The sequence below is a fragment of the Diabrotica virgifera genome, chromosome 9 (assembly GCF_917563875.1).
Source record: "Diabrotica virgifera virgifera chromosome 9, PGI_DIABVI_V3a".
NCBI classification, from domain to species: domain Eukaryota; kingdom Metazoa; phylum Arthropoda; class Insecta; order Coleoptera; family Chrysomelidae; genus Diabrotica; species Diabrotica virgifera.
In genome coordinates, this window is record NC_065451.1 from 217,166,293 (window position 1) to 217,186,384 (window position 20,092).

Consider the following 20,092-nt stretch of genomic DNA (forward strand, 5'->3'; position numbering starts at 1 on the left):
AATGTTTTTTTTAATAACTCCGTCTGTTTTTACAATATCAGGTTTATCTAAAAACCGTTTGAAAGTAAATTCAAAGAGCTATTTAACCGCGTTAAATTTAATTTTTTAGACAACTTACTTTTACTTTTTAAATAAAAGGTTAAATTGCCCCGGTTGCGTGGTTTTCACAGCAAAATGTAGATTTAAACGTTTCTATCTCGGTTATTTTTTATCCTATGGAAATAGTACAAGAGGTGGAATATTTGACACAGAAAAAACTAAAATTTGGTTATATTTCATTTTTTACGCATATTGAGTATTTTTGGAGTTATGTATTAAAAAAAGAATATGAAAATTACAATAATTATGATTTTCTTAAATTATATCTTTATGCATTCTAAACCGGTCAAAATTATTGAAATCAATACTTATGCTAATATAAAGAAGTTCTTGTAAGGATTACTATAAATTTTAATTTTTGTGGAAATGGCGTATGCTTTATTTTTCACTTTTTCCTAAAAAATTCGAGAGGGTTCTTTAATTTTCATCATAACTTGCTTAATTTTGACGATATTAACTTGTTCCGAAGCTCATTTAATAGGTATTCCGAAGTACGTTGATAAATGATTAGCAGGTATATTTTATACATTGCATCGTTTTTCCGTTATTTAAGCTTGAATACTTAGATTTGAGTACTCGTCGAAAAAAATACACATTCAATTGCCAATAACTCACTTTTAACTAACATTAGTTTAGTGCTTTAAGTGAGGAATGTATTCAGTTTTTTATTGTCATCAATTTCAGTAATAATAACTATTTTGTAAAAGCTTATAGTTTTTGAGTTATATGTGAAAAACCGATTTAAAACATGCATTTTTTTACGAAACAATAAAATTTTTGGTCTTTAATAACTCAAAAAGTATTGATTTATATTAATAACTTTATATAACAAATTTTGCTTACAATTTGTCCCTCTATCGATTTATGGTATTATTTTTAATAAAATAATTTTCACTTCGAGATGGGGTGGCATCCACCCCTAGGGTAAAAGCGCAAGTTGGCATCATGTCACCTTTGTTCCTTGAGGTATCCTCTAATTACTCACCAATTTTCATGAAAATCTATGGAGGTTCAACGAAATCGGAGGTGAAAACCTTCAGTGACTCCACTATAAAGCAAATGACTTGACTCACGTGCGGCAGATTAACGAATGGGAGATTAAGGATGGAAGAGTGTTAAGATCTGATGTTGAAATAAAGTAAAGATGGTATGAGTACTTTCGAAAGTTACTAAATGAAGAACACCTGAGAAGACACACAGGATGCAGGCCTCCAAATGAGAATGTAATACCGTGGAGATTAAGGATGGAAGAGTGTTAAGATCTGATGTTGAAATAAAGTAAAGATGGTATGAGTACTTTCGAAAGTTACTAAATGAAGAACACCTGAGAAGAGACACAGGATGCAGGCCTCCAAATGAGAATGTAATACCGTGGAGATTAAGGATGGAAGAGTGTTAAGATCTGATGTTGAAATAAAGTAAAGATGGTATGAGTACTTTCGAAAGTTACTGAATGAAGAACACCTGAGAAGAGACACAGGATGCAGGCCTCCAAATGAGAATGTAATACCGTGGATAACGACAGATAAATAACGTTATCGAGACTTTAAAATGGGACGCAGACAGCTCTAGGAGAAAAAGAGGAAGGAATATATCAATTCCTACACTTTCTAGGTATGCTATATATAATTTTCAAGATTCTTTATGTTCAAAAATGTCCTGTCTCTGTTGAATATCAAAATTTTGTAAGTAAATTTAATAAACAGTGCAGAGCAATTTCTACAAAATGAAATCGTTTCTTCCGCAATATTTACCAAAACAAAATAATTTTTTTATATTTCAGTAAATCATTTAAATATTTACCTGCTTCGGTTTCGGCTTCTTCTGTAATATGTTGGAGAAGGAATTCGGCGAATGCTCCTTTTCTATCCAGGAGTTCCTGATATGTTCCCGTCTCGGAAATTCTACCGTCTTTCAGAACGATGATTTTTTCAGTTTGTGGCAAATACGTGATTCCGTGTGTGACGAGGATTTTGGTTTTGCTTTTTAGCAATCCATGGGGACCGATCACCTGAAATGAAATTAAAAGAAGTGAATTAAAAGACAATTTGTGTTTCATTTCGATTCAGAGGCAAGGTACAATCTACAAACAGCGGTTTCTGTTTTGAACTTCATCAGTGTAGATGCTTGCCCGCCTCTGAATCAAAACGAAAAATGAATCTGAAATTATATCATTGCTAGATACGAATGATCTAAACAGGAAAGCAATTCTCACATCATACCAGGAGAACTGGTACTTGGTGGAGAAGAAGATTGGAAAAACTAAAAAAAAAAGAAGTAAGGAGGCTTACGAATAAAGCCAAAGAATTTTGGAATTGAGAAATATACAGAAAAAATCTTACTAAATACAATAAAGGGATAATGGAATCTTGGAGGAAGTTCTGCCAGAGTATTTCAGATATAACTGCCAGCACTAGAATCCACAAGATTATTTCCAAGGATCCGACACAGGCACCAGGCTTACTTTACTTAAGGCTATGGGTACATAATTCGCAAATATTTTACGTGCATCCCTACTTTTTCTGTCTTTACACGGCAAATTACGTGTAGTAAAATTCACACTGGTATGGATATGTAAACATTACTAGAATGTCATTCTACTTGAAAATGTCATAATTAATTTAAAGAGATGGCTTTTGAATGTTCTTGGATAACTGTTATTTTTATAATTGCAAATTATTAATTCAGTTAATAAATGTGATAATTTTTTCACTAACTATGTTTTCAGTGATTGTAATAATTTATTTGTACAACAAAAACTAATAATCAATCGAGAAAAGAGGAAAAGTGTTAAAGTGATTTTAATAATATATTGTTACTATGGAACGCTTACAATTTTGAACATCTTTAACAACAAAATACTTGGATCACAGAATATATCTTGATCTACTTCTATCTTCCATAAATAATACACAATAAATAACTTTTTATTAAGTTCACGTCTTAAATCAATTATTTATCAAATACACTATATATCAATAATATTTAATCAATTTCTCAAAATATTCCCGATGCAATGTCAAATATTTAAAATTGTCACTGATTGTCAGTGTCTGACTGACAATATATGCTGACAATATTATATTCGGTTGAGTGCGTTGTAAGACAAAGACAGATTTGGAAAATATAACCACGGCATTGTGTTCATTTTTTTCAAATCCTGAAAAAACCAATAAATATTTTTGAAAAATTTAAACGCAGAATGAAAGACTAAATTATTACCGAGGGCCGAAAGTCCCTTAGAATAAATAAAAAGTTTATTTTGAATGAGATCTTTGAAATTAAAAATCACACTAAATTTTCTCTTAGTTTTTTCACCCCTGTAACTTATTAAAATAAACATTATAGAAGTTCTCAGGGACTTTCGGCCCTCGCTAATAACGTAATCTTTCATTCTGCGTTTAAATTTTTCAAAAATACTTATTAGTTTTCTCAGGATTCGAAAAAAATGAATCCCCATTTGAATAGCATTGCAGCCGAAAATACGTACCGATCCTCTTAAAAGACCTGACGACACCTTTACCGAATTTAAAAAGGAAACGCTAGACCTTACTACAGAACCAATTCCTAAGTTCAACAATTATTATTGATGAACAGACTGGAGCAGGTCCTCGGCGAGCAGACTGGAAATTCTCTGCAATAAATATCAAACCAAAGAACGTAAAGTGGACCATAAACCACTTTGCTGCATTTAAATCTACAGGAGAGGACTGATTATTTCGTGCCCTACTACAAAAAGGATTGGAGAGCTTGGCTTGATAGGGGTAGTATACATACACAAAATAGGACAACAAGACAATGCCCTACCTAAATCCTACAGGCCGACCAGTCTTAGATAATTTCTGTTCAAGACTGTCGAAAAAAATCTTAATAGACATATTAAGAAGGGACCATTGAGGTATTATTCTCTCAGTGGCAAACAGCGTGCAAATCAAGAAGAAAAATAATCAACAGAAACAGCACTGGACGAAGAGTGCAGAAGATTAGTCACTCCATTATTAATGGAGATATTGCATTAACCCCCTTTCTAGCTACAGAAGACGCATTTAATACTGCACTACCAGATTATCTTTATGATGCAGCATTATCCGCTATCATATGCAACTGGATCAAAACAATGCTGGAAAATAGGTTGATTCTAACCAATCTGCAAGTATTTTATTTTATTTAGCGTATGGCTTAAGTATATCACAGAATATAGTTAGATTTATGCATTATACAATGCATCACAAACAGATGTCCAATTTTTTTATATATTCGATTGACCCTTCGGTTGCCATTACAAAGTCTATAGGGTCGCCTGTGTATGCTCTGCGTGGGCAGTCCTGAACAATGTGACTGATCGTCTGTCTTGCAGCGCCGCAGTCACAAGAAGGCGAGGGGAGTTTACCCCATCTGTGGAGGGAGTCGGCGCATCTTCCACAGTTTGTTCGAATTCGATTAAGGGCTGCCCAAATCTTACGGGGACGTTCAAATTCGCCAGGTTTCCCTATGATGTCCGGTAGACTATGGTAATGCGGATCTGTCCTACTTTCCCAATCTTCTCTCCATCGGGTATTTAAGTCAAAGTTGGATTGCTGCAGCGCTTGAGCAGATTGTAGAGGGGGTAACCTGGATCGGAGACGGTTTCCAAGAATATCGGGGATGTCGTTGTGGACTAGAAGCTGGCGACTGTCCATTATTTTGTTATATTCTTTAACCAATGCATGTTCGCGGCGTAGGTTGGGTGGTGCTATATTACTAAGGGTAGGTAGCCACATTGTAGGGGTGGGCTTAATTGTGCCTGTTATCATACGCATAGTACGGTTTAGTTGGGTGTCGACCAGGTGGGTATGCCTGCTATTTAGCCACACTGGAGCACAGTATTCTGCCACCGGATATATCAGGCCAAGAGCAGAGGATCTTAATGTTGATGCTGTGGACCCCCATGTAGTGCCGCAGAGTTTCTGTATTATATTGTTGCGTGTTTTCAATTTTGCTGCTGTTTTCGTCAGGTGTTCTCTGAATGTGAGCGTTCTGTCTAGAGTAACCCCAAGGTATTTCGGGTATTTATTGTGTTTTAACAGCTTGTTATTAAAATACACTCGCAATTCTCTGTTTGCCAACTTGTTGTTTAGATGAAAAGCTGATACTTCAGTTTTTGTAGTACTTGGCTGTAGTCTCCATTTCTTAAGGTATTCGCTGAGGATGGATAAGTCATTCGTGAGAGTGATTTCTGTAGTTTCTAAAGATTGGTGGCTTGTTGCAAGGGTCCAGTCGTCAGCATATCCAAACTTCCGAGATTCGGTTTCAGGCATGTCAGCAATATAGAGGCTGAAAAGTAAAGGGGCAAGGACAGAACCCTGTGGAAGACCATTGTTAAGTTTCATCTGTCTACTCGTCTCCTTTCCCATTATAACCTGGAAGGCTCTGTTGGTCAGCATGTTGTCAATGAGGTTAATTATCTTTCTGCAGGGGATAATGCGGGCCAGTTTATATATTAATCCCTGTCTCCAAACAGTATCATATGCTGCTGTTAGATCTATAAATACTGTTGCTGTCTTTTGTTTCTTTTGAAAACTAGCTTCTATAAAAGTTGTTAATGACAGCACTTGGTCCGTACAGCTTCGATGAGGGCGGAAGCCAGCTTGTTCAATGGGGACATTTTCTAGTATCCTGTGACTAATTCTGTTGAGGAGAAGCTTTTCTAATAGTTTATATACCATGCTGAGTAGAGCTATGGGGCGGTAGTTTTCTGGCTTATCGTTTGATTTGCCCGGTTTCGGAATTGCAATTATCTTTGTTCGCTTAAGTGAGAAAGGAATGTTACCTGACTGAAGTATATCATTAAAGAACATTGCAAGCCACTGTTTCGTGTATGCACCACTGTGTATCAAGAACTCTGGATGGATACCATCTGCAAGTAGAGGAGATTTTATGCAAAATAACCAAGTGGTGCCCACAGGAGGGAGCGCTTTCTTTTTTCCTGTGATCATTCTTGGTGGATGACCTGATTGCGCTTCTTATGTACAGGGGGCAGACCTACGCGGATGATCTGATAACTATGGTAAGAGGAAAATATGGTAGTGCTCTATTCAGCACACTTCAAAGAACATTACATATCCTTACTAAGTGGTGCGACAGGGAAAAACTCTCTGCCAATCCTAGTAAAACAGTAGTAGTCAATTTCACAAAGAGACGGAATTTAGATAACCTCTGGATGTCCGCTCTGTATGGAGGAACTGTCAAAGAGGCGAATGATCTCAAATATCTACGACTAATAATGTTAACCGAATTATTAAGTTAAAAATATTTACCTTTTCGAATATGTGTTTTCCAACGTGACTATCTACAGCACTCAACGGATCATCCAAAAAGTATATATCAGCATTCGAGTAGACTGCTCTGGCGACGCTAACACGTTGTTTTTGACCTCCAGATAAATTGATACCTACAACACAACATTTATCAATAATGTCCATAAGGAAAAAAATCTTGTAGCTGGCTGTATTGGGACCGTGCAAGTTCGGCAAAGCGACCTCTATTTCTACGCTCTGTACTTTTATTCGCACTTTTAATTATATTGGCCAATTATATTAGTCCTGGTTGCTGCATAGTGCAAAAAAATAATAAGAAGAAAAAATAAGATGCAGGTTATGTTATGCAAACGTAAACAATTGTATGTAGTAAATAAAATTAGTTATTAAAATGCAGTACTGCAAGCAAAATACAATTAATTAAATTTACCTTTATATAATAATTGCATATCAATATTGTGGAGCAATATATAATTTCTCTGCTTCAATGACAGAAGGTATGAAATATACGTCAATTTGACAATTTCAATTGACAATATGAATTATTTAAGATAGTTGCAATATTTCTCCGCGACTCGCGCACGGTCGTTTCTCGTTTCCCCTCCAAGTACTTGCACACCGCGAATACCATTAATTACAAAAATTGAAGAAAAAAATCTTCTGTGTAAAAGGTATATTTATTTGAAAACCCCAATAAAGGGCTACATTAAAAAACAGAACGTTTTCGCTCTAAAGAGAGCATCATCAGTGTTCTAAGCCTAAAATAAATATAACCATAATTAGTGAAGACTAAAGTAAAAAATTTAAAGGTTGACCAAGATAAAAAAATTAGGTTATACTCACAAGCTCTACATGCTAAGCCACCAAAAATACATGGGTTAAAACCCTTAAAATGTCGACTAAAAGTCTTTGACATGTTGTATATTAAATCCTGGCAATGAATGAGATTTAGAGACATACCTCAAAGCATCATATGACTATTCCACGAAGCATGTGGGTGATTGAGTCGATTTCTCTGTCTTCACAAAGAGAAAGGTGAAAGCCAACTGATTACAGGTGACAGGTGTGAAAGCGTTTCTGACTAATGAAAGTACGAGACAGACAGTGTAACTTAAATTTTTGTGAATTGAAATGTAGTTAGGTACACTAGCCACTAGTTTTAAAAAATTATTTGTAGTAAAATTCAACAATAACAACAAACATCGTGTGCTGGGATTACAAGTATTCCATATTAAGCTAACAAGAATAATATAAGGAGTGAAAATAAAGTTATCCCTGCACACGATGTTTGTTGTTATTATGGAATTTTACTAAAAATAATTTTTTAAAACTAGTGGCTAGTGTACCTAACTACATTTCAATTCACAAAACTTCAAGTTACACTGTCTGTCTCGTACTGTCATTAGCCAGAAACGCTTTCACACCTGTCACCTGTAATCAGTTGGCTTTCACCTTTCTCTTTGTGAAGATAGAGAAATCGACTCTTAACCACCCACACGCTTCGTGGAATAGTCATAAGATGCTTTGAGGTATCTCTCTAAATTTCATCCATCGCCAGGATTTAATACACATGTCAATGTAAGACTTTTAGTCGACATTTTAAGGGTTTTAACCCATGTATTTTTGGTGGCTTAGCATGTAGAGCTTGTGAGTATAACCTAATTTTTTATCTTGATCAACCTTTAAATTTTTTACTTTTGTCTTCACAATTATGGTTATACTTATTTTAGGCTTAGAACACTGATGATGCTCTCTTTAGAGCGAAAACGTTCTGTTTTTTAATGCAGCCCTTTATTGGGGTTTTCAAATAAATATACCTTTTACTCAAAAGATTTTTTCTTCAATTTTTATCAATAATGCTTAAGAAAGTATGTATAATAATTAATAGTACCAGCTATCTAAGAGACTCATTAATATCCGACTAAGCGGGGTGCTATTATTCGAGGTGTGTAATTCCATAAACAAGGGATATATGTGTTTTTTGAAATGATCCCTTGTTTATGCAATTTTACACCTCGAACAATAGCACCCCGCTGATCTGAATATTAATGAGTCTCTTAGATGGTAATACTATATCAGCAATTACCTTTTTCGCCGATTTCCGTCTGATCACCAGCCGGCAACATCTCCAGATCTGGATTCAGGGCACAAGCTTCCACCACTGCGTCATACAGCGTTTTGTCGTAGGGTTTTCCGAAGAGGATGTTATCTCGAAGGGTGGCGTTCTGGATCCAAGCTTGCTGGGAGACGTAAGCGACTTTTCCATATGAGTTCACACGGCCTGAGAGTTTGTCCATTTCTCCTAGGAACGCTGAGATCAAACTGGATTTTCCTGAACCGACTGTTCCGACGATGGCCGTTAGAGTTTTTTTCTTGATGTTAATGTTGATGTCCTTCAAGATTGGTCCTTCGCCCCAGGAGAATGTGCCGTTTTCGATCGTAAGTGGCTCTGTAAAGATTCATAGTTTGAATACATTGTATTAAATATTCATTAATTGGAAATATACAGAACGTTTTATTAGTATACAGTACTTAAGTATACAAATTAAGAAAACAGAAGCCATGCGTATTGGAGGGACAAAGCAGTCCATTACATTAGACGATGGGGTAGGAATTAACACTGTGATGAATATAAATACCTGGGCATGAAGGTAACTCAACTGGAACACTCGATGCTGCTATAAAAGACAGAAACATACAGGATAGAAAAGCCATATTCATGATGAATGGTATTCTGTGGAACCAAACATAATCTAAAGCGAACAAACAGCTCCTATACAATACCATACTTAAAAGTGTAATCACGTATATGGCAGTGAAGTTTGGCCAATGAAACAAAGAACAGAGAAAATGTTACTAGGCCAAGAAATGGATCTCTGAAAAAAAGCAACAGGTAAATCAAGAAGAGATTGGATAGCAAATGAGAGAAAACGAGAAATGATAGGAGTCACGCATACAATAATTGATGACATAAAAACAAAACAACTACTTAGTATGGTACGGAAATGTACAGAGAATGCAAGATGACAGGATCCCTAAACAGACTGATTTTGACGTGGATGCCACAATGGAGAACGAAAAGAGGAAGACCGAGAAGAAGTTGAAGGGAGGGAATTGAAAAAGAACTAGAGGAAAGAGTAATCCCTTCAGGTATATGGTTAAACAGAGAAGAATGGCGGTTAGGAGTCGGAAGGCATCAGAGAACGCTGTACACCGGTAGTGTAGTATTAAAAGATAAAAAACTCTACGAATTAGAAGAAAAATTGGGGAATATGAATTGGGACATAATGGGGCTATCAGAAGTTAACAAAAGAGGAGAAGGGTACGTGGACTTACATTCAGGCAATAGGCTCTACTATAAAGGCAAGGATGACTATACATACAATGGAATAGGTTTCTTGATATATAAGAAGAGGAAGTCTCAAATTCAAATAATTAATCGCATCTCGCATTGAATTACATACATGATCTTAACTAAACTCACAAACTAGAATAAAGATTGTGCAGGTTTATGCTCCAACTGGACAAGTAACTGTCGTCTATAGTTTTTAAAAAAGCTATAGACGACAAGAAAGGATCTAAAGTATCAACGGAAAATTTTAACTCCAAAATTGGAAAAGAAATTGAAGTAGTCCTGTCGCCAGGGGTACAACGGCCTCCTTAATTCAGATGGACTTACCCAAGTTTTTTATGTATTTTGACTCGTAGAAACCGAATTTTTTGGGTAACAGTTGATTCGGATGTCGATGTTATAAACAAAGAACTTGAGGAATTACACAACATCGATTTTTCGCAAAACAAAATATTTTTTTGTATTTTTTGGGTGATTCTCAGCAAAAAATGGTTGTACAAGTTTTTTCGTAGGATGCATAGTTTTAGAGATAAACGCGGTTGAACTTTCAAAAAATCGAAAAAGTGCAATTTTTGAACCCGAATAACTTTTGATTAAAAAATAAAATAGCAATTCTGCTTACTGCATTTGAAAGTTCAAGTCAAATTCTATCGGTTTTGATTATTTGCATTGCTAAAAATTAAGTTTTTATTTGCTAAACAAAGCCATAAACACATGTTTCCAGTGCCCAATGCATGCGTTTTAATGTACGTAATCTACGTAGAAATGGTCTGTATGCGCGCCTACTCGTTCGATTTCAAATGGGAAATGCATTGAAAACATCATTCAATCACTATGTGTTTATAGCTTTGTTTAACAATAAAAAAAAATAATTTTTTAGCAATGAAAGTAATCAAAACCGATAGAATTTGACTTGAACTTTCAAATGCGGTAAGCAGAATTGTTATTTTATTTTTCAATCAAAAGTTATTCGGGTTCAAAAATTGCAATTTTTCGATTTTTTGAAAGTTCAACCGCGTTTATGTCGAAAACTATGCACCCTACGAAAAAACTTGTAAAAACATTTTTTGGTTAGAATGACCCAAAAAATACAAAAAAAAAATGTTTTGTCGCTGTTATGCGATTCCTCAAGTTCTTTGTTTATAACAATCTTATCGACATCCGGATCGACTGTTAACCAAAAAATTCGTGTTCCACGGGTCAAAATACGTAAAAAAACTTGGGTAAGTCCATCTGAATTAAGGAGGCCGTTGTACTCCCCCGGGCGACAGGACTAAAGACTCTGAAAACGAAAATGGAAATTTCGAAAAAAAAAAGAACCTTGTATGACCCATATGGCAATTTTTTTGTAAATCATATTTCCATTGTTTAACATTAAGGAATGAAAATTAAACAGATGGTACAGGCCATCGGACAAGCGTTTCTTTTCCAACAATTCTTAACGAACATTTCATTAAGAAAAAAGGCTGTCCACAACATATCTGCAACGAATTTCACAGTTTTATGGTCACATAGTTCGCAGAGGTAACAATAATTATCGCAGATGAGATTCATTGTTTCTAGAAACGTTCCGGGGAGAAGACCAAGGGTATAATCACCAACCAAATGGTTAGACCAAATTCCGAATTCAGCACTCATTATGTAAAAAATCCTAGAGCAACTGAAGATAGAGACCAATGGAGAAAATTGGTTGGAGGATCGGATTTGGAGTATTGGAGGAAATCACGACACTCAGTAATGGAGAAATGACAAGAGAGAGAGAGGGGGGGGGAACAGAGTTATCCCGTTTGGGTGCAGATGTACCAAATTGGGTACCTTTTTTTTTCGTTCGGCGTACAAAAGCACATTTTAACAGATATTACAGTTGGAAATTGAAAAAATATAAAATACACGTTACCTCCTCTTCTCTTTGGGTAAATACATCATTTCCAGTAAGGACGATTTATGCATACTAATAAAACCATGTATATTAGTTTTAATATACTATGTTAAACTTACCTTCAGAGGGTTCGTGCAGAACATTATCAGGATCAAGTTCTTCAGCATTCATGAATTTGTTTATTCTTTTAACTGACACCCAAGTCTAGTAAAAGTAAACGTGATTTACTATGGACTCATAAATGTACTACACAACAACAATCCAATACTTTTCTAAACAAATAATAATTAGATCACCAAAGCGGAATCATTGTTTAAATTTCGTATTTTTGCAAAAAAATATCGTTTTTATAATATTTATATTTTCAAATGGAAAATGTATTGGATCGATGTCAATTTACAGCAAATCCATCAGTTATTTATTATATTCAACGGGCATTAATCATATTTTTAATTGAAAATACGATCATTTTAACTTTCGATCTCTAATTGAAATTCGAAAAGTCAACATAAACGTATATTCAACGAAGTGTCGTTAATTACTATTAAATATAATACATACTGCAGAAATACCACAAGAAAATAACTATAGAACCAAAATCTATCAGTATTTCGGTAATTATTTTTGGAATTAGTGATTTAAGTATACTTTTTGGTAAGTTAATTTAAATTGATATGAACTCGATGCTCACTTGAGGACGTAGGCTTCCACAGACGTCGTTTTTAAATGATACATTGTTTTTCAGGTTTATAAGCCACATCAGGAATAATTTCCTCTCGCATCAAAACGTCCTTAACATATATTACAGACCTTAGCGAAACAAGGCGAGTATGTACTTCATTTTCAAATCAACGAAGACGATACAAAAAGGTCTAAAATCGATCAAAGACCCAAGAGAGGAGTTGTCGAAAATTGATTCTATTAGTTACAGGTCTTTATTTACTATTTTTATGCAAATAAAACGGAAGCATGTAACAGTCGCGCTGTCGATGTGCCACGGCTCCGTACATATACGCTCCCATTACCTAGATACTACTTCCATTTGATGCGTGGTGGATATAGATCACCAGCAACGATATAAGACGTTCGCCACAATGGAAAAGAAAGTTCTACTGGAGCATTGATCTGGTAACAACTCCATTGACCGAAGGGTATTGACTGAAGGCCAATAAATGAATGTTTTACCAATGTCCACACTTTTTTACAAATCTTCTAAAAAGTATATATTTAAAGTATCGATTTAGTAGAGGCTCCCAAACCGGTCTCTTAAAGTGTTGATTTAAATCCAAACCGTCCTGCCACGGCGACCAAGTACTAATTGGTCGCCTTCCCGTTCCTTGCCAGATCGAGTATTGATCGACCCGTCCACCTCTAATCCACTTATCGTTCTTTCTCCTTGATGTGTTATACTAAACGTATCGTATGTTCGTTTCAATTAACTGTATTTATTGTTCGCAGATATCAACAGAGCTACCCCTTGCAAGCATCCTGATAAAAACTATACGCAATTGTTTAATAATATGTAATAATAACTTCAAACTGATAGATGGCCTAAACGTTTTTATCGACTATAATTAATGATAGTTACTAATGGATAGATATAACTGGTATTTACGAATCATGCTCATTACTATAGATCGATGTAAAAGTAACCTTCAAGTGCCGGTAAATTATTTAAATTATACTTAATAAAGTTGAAATATTGAACACAGGACTAATTTCTATAGTGCCTCAATTTATGCTCCACATTATTAGGCATGGATCCCGCGTACCAAAAAAAAGTTGATTAATAGAAAGCTGAAAATTTGTTAATAGCTTAACGGTGTCTAGTCGGACAAACTTTGATGTACCGGAACACTGGAACAGGGAAAATTTTAATTGTGGAACGGTCTAAAAATTTGGAATGTCTGATTACGAAAACGTCCCATGTATTTTGTCGGACAGAACATCCAATTGATTCGTTACCCTTTCATTAAACTCTCATGCAAAAATCAGACTGTTATTACTAACCAACACGATTCTTGTCATTTTGACATGAATTCCCACATCTTCTTTTGCTCCAGTATCCGTTTGGCTTGCATTTTCCGAAGCCACGGAGGTGTAACCAGAAAAAACGCCCCAATAAGGTTTTTAATTTAATATTATTTTATCTTTTATTGGATTGAAAACTTTGACTTGTTTCTAGCAGATGTCGCTAAGACACCCATACCATTTCGTTAGTTGAAATTCGAGGCTAGTCATCTGAATTATTTTAGTTTGTTTAGAGATAGCTATGTAAGCATTCTCTGATGATAGACTAACAAGTTTTGAAAACGGTCAGAGTGCTTATAGCGCCCTCTAACCGAACTGAAATATATTTTTTTAAATTTTGCAATAGATTGTTACTGATTTTTATTTCACTTTATTATGTTTTATTTATAATGACGATTTGTATAATTTTAGTAAATTGTATTTGTTATTGTTTTTATTTATGATTCTTGTAAGCTTTGTCTATAAAATTGTTACATTTTTCATGACAATAAAGCATATTTCTATTCTATTCTATTCTACAAGATGGCTTTGGTTTCGTTTTGCAACGAAATAAAAATATTTGTTTATTTTTAATTCCCTCATATTCTTTTGCTTCAGCATTCGTTTGGCTTGCATTTTTTGAAGCCACGGAGATGCAACCAGAAAAATGATTCCAATAAGGTATTTAATTTAATATCATTTTGTATTTTATTGGATTCAAAAATTGACTTGTTAATTTAAGTTGTTATTTTTACAACAATTATTATATTCAATTCTATCATAAGAGGGCCTATTTTTGGATCCAAGGGTTGTGAGTTCGAATCCCAGCTGGGTAGGAAAATTTCTTTTTAAAAAATTTCATATCAGTTGATCATCTCATACTATTGTTTATAGGTTTCGGCTAATAATAAAAGTTACTTTTACATCAGAAAACTATTATTGCGATTGTTGTTCTTACTTGTACTAAATTTGACAACATCATGGGCAACATGCTGAGTGGAAATCGTATGATATTGAATAGAGAGATAGAAACATAGGCTTTATTTGCGTCTAATACATGTTTTTCATCCACCAATACGTATGTAGCGAAAGTGACTAGAGAGACCTAAAGCAATAGGAGAAAAAATCATGTTAATTAAGAACGAATTAAAAGTAAAACCACCAGGTGACTTATTAAGAGGTAGGATTGGTTAATACATAATTATACTTAACAGTAAATTTAACAATTTTTTATACGTTTATTGAAACTTGTATTTCTACTCATAATAATATTACACCGTCCCTTGGTTTCAGGGTCAGTCTAAAATATAAATTTGTATTGTCAAGTAATAAAAATATATTATAAATTAATTATGTATTAGTGCTTCTTCTTCTTCTCCAGCCTTAAGTAATCCAACTTTGGACATGGGTCTCCCCCAATTCAATCCAGTCTTTTCTATTTTGCGCCACTTGTTTCCAATTATGAACTCCAATCTCCTTAATGTCATCGGCCCATCTCATTTGTGGCCTTCCCCTGCTTTTCCTTCCTAACCATGGTCTTCTTCTTCTTCCTTCTTATATGTAGGCTTTAAAGCCTGTTTCTTCTTCAATATTAGCCTCCTAAATTTTTTAAGTTATCGCACCATCTTTTTCCTGGTCTGCCAATACTTCTTCATCCATTTGGTGACTTACCTCGTTCTATTCGTACTATCCTATCCTCTGCCATTCTACTAATGTGTTCGTTTCACTTCTGTTTCCATTTTGTCACCCATCCATTTATGTCTTCTACATTGCATGATCTTCTTATGTTTTCGCTTATCTCCCTATCCAACAGACTTTTCCCTGATATTCGTCGGAGTATTTTCATCTCTGTTGTTTCTAGTAGTCGTCTCGTTTTAGATGTGTCAGGTCTTGTCTTCGCCGTGTATGTCAATATAGGTCTAATTGCTGCTTTTGTGTCTTGTCTTTGGTGTTCGTTCTTCCAAATTGTGTCATTAGGAGATCCCTCCCCTTTACTTGCTTTTAAGCTTTGTTGTCGTACTTCCTGTTCAACATCTCCGTAACTGGTTATATCTATTCCCAGATATCTAAACCTTGCTTCCTGCTTTAGTATTTTCCCATCAATTTCGATTTTACATCGTAGTGGGTATTTCGATGTTGTCATACATTTGGTTTTTTCTGCTGATATTATCATATTGTATTTCTTGGCTGTTGTATTGAAGATGTGTGTTAATCTTTTTAGATTAACCATGGTCTCCATTGTTGCATTTCGTGATTCTATCTTTTATCCTTCAGTCGGGCATTACGCCCTGCGAAGCTCCATTTTAATTTGGCAGCATGTTCTCCTGCATCTTTTACTTTGGTTTTGCTTCTAATCCATTTGTTTGTTTTTTTTGTCTGTAAGTCTTACCCCGAGCCTTGATCTTTCCATCGCTCTTTGTGCCTTTACTATTTTATCCATATTGTCCTTGGTGAGTGATCACGTCTGTGAACCATAGAGTATAGGGATGATCCAGTAATCGCAAACTCTGGTTTTGGAATATTATTCCATTTTAGTGTTTTTCAACATCGAACTCAGTTCTTTGTTAACTTTCATTATCTGTCCCAAGTAGATGTAGCAATTCTTTGTATCTTGCTTAGTTTCAGGGTGGTCCTTTTTCCTCTTGCAATTTGGCCAACATATCTTTCCATTCCTTGCCATGTTTTCTGAAGCCTGTTTTTTTCCATCCCAAAACATGGGCTACCAAAGACGCTGTAGGCGGACATACAGAAAGATAAAGGTGGTTCTTTGTATGTATGTATGTTATATATTTCATAATTATTGGGTCTGATTCACCACCTGTTGTTTTCATTTATAGGACCTAGTATTCGCTTCAGTGCCCTTCTTTCAAAGATGTCCATGTGGTTTACAGATTTTTGAGTCAATATCCAAGTTTCACATCCATAGATCATTATAAGTCAGAATGGATCTCTTTCGGTTATAGTTGCAGCTTAAATTTCTTTTAACATTATATCCAGTTGAAGGGCCAGAGGGAAAAACGATGAATGTCAGTTTTTTGTCGATATGCGACTTTTGTGCAATCTGTTTGCTTAGAAAGAGTACTATGTATCAACCTGTGAATAGCCCAGGGGAAATAACGATGAGAATAGTCTTAAAAACACATCACAAGACTGGACAAAAAACAATGAATATGTAACTTTATTTCTCATTTTACCGAAAATGCTTCCAGATAGACATTCACTGTTCTTCCCCCTGACCCTTCAGTTGTCTTTCATTATATGATTTTCATCATCCAAAACCTTCTTGTAATAAAATTGGTACATAAAAACTTATCACGAGCTCCGACTATTTAAAAAATCTTAAATGTGTCAATTTTATCAAAAATTTGATGTTCGTTTTTCGTTTATTAGATAACTGAACTATTATCCTCAAGATAACGAAACACCAACGATCCCATGAAAATTTTAGCGTTAAGGTTATCAACAATTATATTTACAATCATAACAAGTATAAATTGTTAAATTTACTGTTTCACAGATAAATGAGTGTCATTTAAAAAATTAAAAATTCGATAAGCGGAAATAAAATGTCGTTTCACATTCTATGGATACAATATAATCCGTTACCCCGAAAGTTAGGCATCAACTACTTATACAAATATGTCAATTTGACAAATATACAGTAATATTATGTTTGTTTATGGGAGAAGGTAACAAAATGTATACTAATTAGTTTCACAAAGCATTTGGAACTATCGTAATTATTCTCCATTTTCCGTTTTACGATCTACGATAGCACCCAATCAATCTTGTACAGAAACTTATAAAAGTACATAATATGACCACCCCCGATAAACTTCGAATACAATATACAAACTTACATCGGTCAAACTGCTAGAAACCTTAACAAACGTTTAGCAGAACACAAAAGGGCTTTCAATAATAGAAAAGCAGATTCTACGTACTTCACCTTCTAGATTACATCATTCTTATCAAATCAAATCATCAAAGCCAAATAAATTATTATACAAATAATCTTCTAGGAATCACTGAGATGAGGTGGCCCGGAAGTGGTTAATGTGTGGTATTAAATAATCATCGAAAAATGATTAATTTAATAGGTCAAGAAAACTTTGAACTTTACCAGAAATCTTAGTTGAATGCTCTCATTTTAATACCACAAGAATTGTTTACGTATTATATCAGGTTTATCTGCCAATTTTTGTGATTAATATAAGGTTATTAGCATAGTCAATAGTACGCACTTTGCGGTGTGAACTTTAAACTGTATAGATTAAAAAAATATGTGGAAATATTAATAGAAAACTGAATGTATCAATTCAGAAACGTCTTTACGAACTCTGACTTTGACCTGAACCTACGTCAAAACTGAACCTAGTCACTTGAGGAATACGAAAGCGGCATCAAAGTAAATGGTACGTGAGTCAATAATGTACGAAATGCAGATGACTCAGTCTTAATGCAAATAATATAGAAGACCTCCAAAACCTTCTTAATAAAATTGCAGGACGTAGCAAGAACATGGGACTTAGCATCAACATAAAAAAGACGACGTTCCTTTTAATCAGCCGTCAATAATGTGTCAACATTAAAATGCAAGACTAGCCTTAGACTGTAAGAAAATTTAAGTACCTGGGCACCTGGCTATGTTAAGACTGGATGTCGGATATGGAAATTAAATGTCGGATAGAAAGGGCCAGAAGTGCATTCATGAAATTCAGAAACGTCTTTACGAACTCCGACTTTGACCTGAACTTAAGACTAAAATTCACGAAATGCTATGTATGGTCGGTGCTCCTATATGGCATGGAAGGATGGACTTTAAAAAAATAAACACAATGAATAAACTCGAGGCATTTGAGATGTGGATTTATCGACGAATCCTTAAAATACAGAACTACAACTGATAAGCACAATTAAACAGAGAACAACGGCATACCTGGGGCATGTAATTAGAAACGAAAGATACCAATTTCTGCAAACCTTAATTGAAGGTAAGATCGAAGAAAGGAGAGGACTGGGCAGGAAGAAAATGTCATGGCTCCGTAATGTCAAACAATGGAAAGGGTTAAGAAACATAGGGGATCTAATACATATTGCAAGGGATAGAGAAAAATGGTCAAACGTGATCGCGAACATCCATTAGTGGATTGAATAAGAAGAAGAAGAAAAATGTATCAAATTCAAATAAAACAATGATGAACCTAAAAATATTCCCTTATCTCCTTCAGTGAGTAGCTAAAGAACTGAATCCAGGAGCATATGTTAAAAGTAAATTATAAAGGACACAAATCAATAAAAACGATGTATATGGAAATGGAAATAACCGGCAAAATAACGCAAAAGATGGAAAACATATTAAGTTGTGAGATAAAAAGAAATGAAACTAGTGGAGGTGGGAGATTTAGCGATAAAAACCTATACACTTGCATTCTACTTATTGTTTCCCACCTTTAAACATATCAGAGGAGTATGTCAACTAAAACTGTCACTGTCATAGTGGCAGTTGACAAACTCGTCCGATAGGTCTCAAGGTGGGAAACAATAAGCAGAATGTAAATGTATAGGTTTTTATCGCTAAATCTCCCATCTCCACTAGTTTCATTTCTTTTTATCTCACAACTTAATGTGTTTTCCATCTTTCGCGTTATTCTGCCGGTTATCAGCGCGCTCATCACTGTATAAGCATGAATGAGAGAGAGAGTATGAATTTGAGAAGGTAACAGAATTTAAATACCTTGAAGTAACACAAATAGATGAGTAGAAGGGAGAGAAATAGTTACTTACACCTGTTGTTGAAAGGTAACAAAGCAGTAAGCTCATTAAAGGAAGGCAAAAACGTGTCCAGGGTAGCCAAGATTAGCACTTATGAAACAATAGTAAGTCCAACGGTATTGTATGGATGTGAAACTTGGACAATGGACCAGAAAGAAGAAAAAAGTGAGAGATTTGGGAAAGGAAAATCTTGAGAAAAGTTTTTGGTGGTGTAATGAAGGCTGACGGGGAATGGCCTAGAACAAACCAGGAGCTAATAGAGATATATAAGAGATCCAAAATAACACAGAAAATCAGAGCACAGAGTTAGATGGCTGGGACATGTTTTACGAATTCCAGACAAAAGAAACGTCCTAGGAGTTTTCCAAGTAGGAGAAAGAGGAAAACCACGCAGAAACTGGTTTGATGTAGTCCGGACTGATGTAAAAGAAATATGGACAAGGGACTGAAGAGAACAAGTGAAGGACCGAAAAAGTGGAAGAAATTAGTCAAGACTATCGAAGCCATGGGCCTCTTAAGGTTTGTAGTGCTGTTATAAGACTACTTCACTGCTATAGTAGTAAAAATGACAAGGTTATTTTGCAAATTTTGGAAGCTTTGTGAAACTGAAAGTAAATATTTTGATCATCATCCAAATTCTGCACATTTTCCGATCTACTAAATGATTAAATTTACTGTATC

The 20,092-nt window shown here is 34.9% G+C and overlaps 1 protein-coding gene across 18 annotated transcripts in view; it reads right to left on the bottom strand.

Moving 5' to 3' along the window:
• LOC126891618 (multidrug resistance-associated protein 1) overlaps nucleotides 1–20,092 on the bottom strand; it is a 225,239-nt gene that overhangs the window by 115,863 nt on the left and 89,284 nt on the right. For 13 of the 18 annotated variants that reach the window (XM_050660823.1, XM_050660824.1, XM_050660825.1 and 10 more), the window contains exons 9-12: nucleotides 11,746–11,830; nucleotides 8,482–8,844; nucleotides 6,396–6,529; nucleotides 1,903–2,110 (exon numbers count right to left, since the gene is read on the bottom strand). In XM_050660823.1, the coding sequence (XP_050516780.1) occupies nucleotides 1,903–2,110; nucleotides 6,396–6,529; nucleotides 8,482–8,844; nucleotides 11,746–11,830 (790 nt within the window). Of the gene's footprint in view, nucleotides 1–1,902; nucleotides 2,111–6,395; nucleotides 6,530–8,481; nucleotides 8,845–11,745; nucleotides 11,831–14,594; nucleotides 14,742–20,092 lie in introns of all 18 variants that reach the window. The other 5 variants (XM_050660827.1, XM_050660828.1, XM_050660822.1 and 2 more) reach the window with 1 other exon arrangement.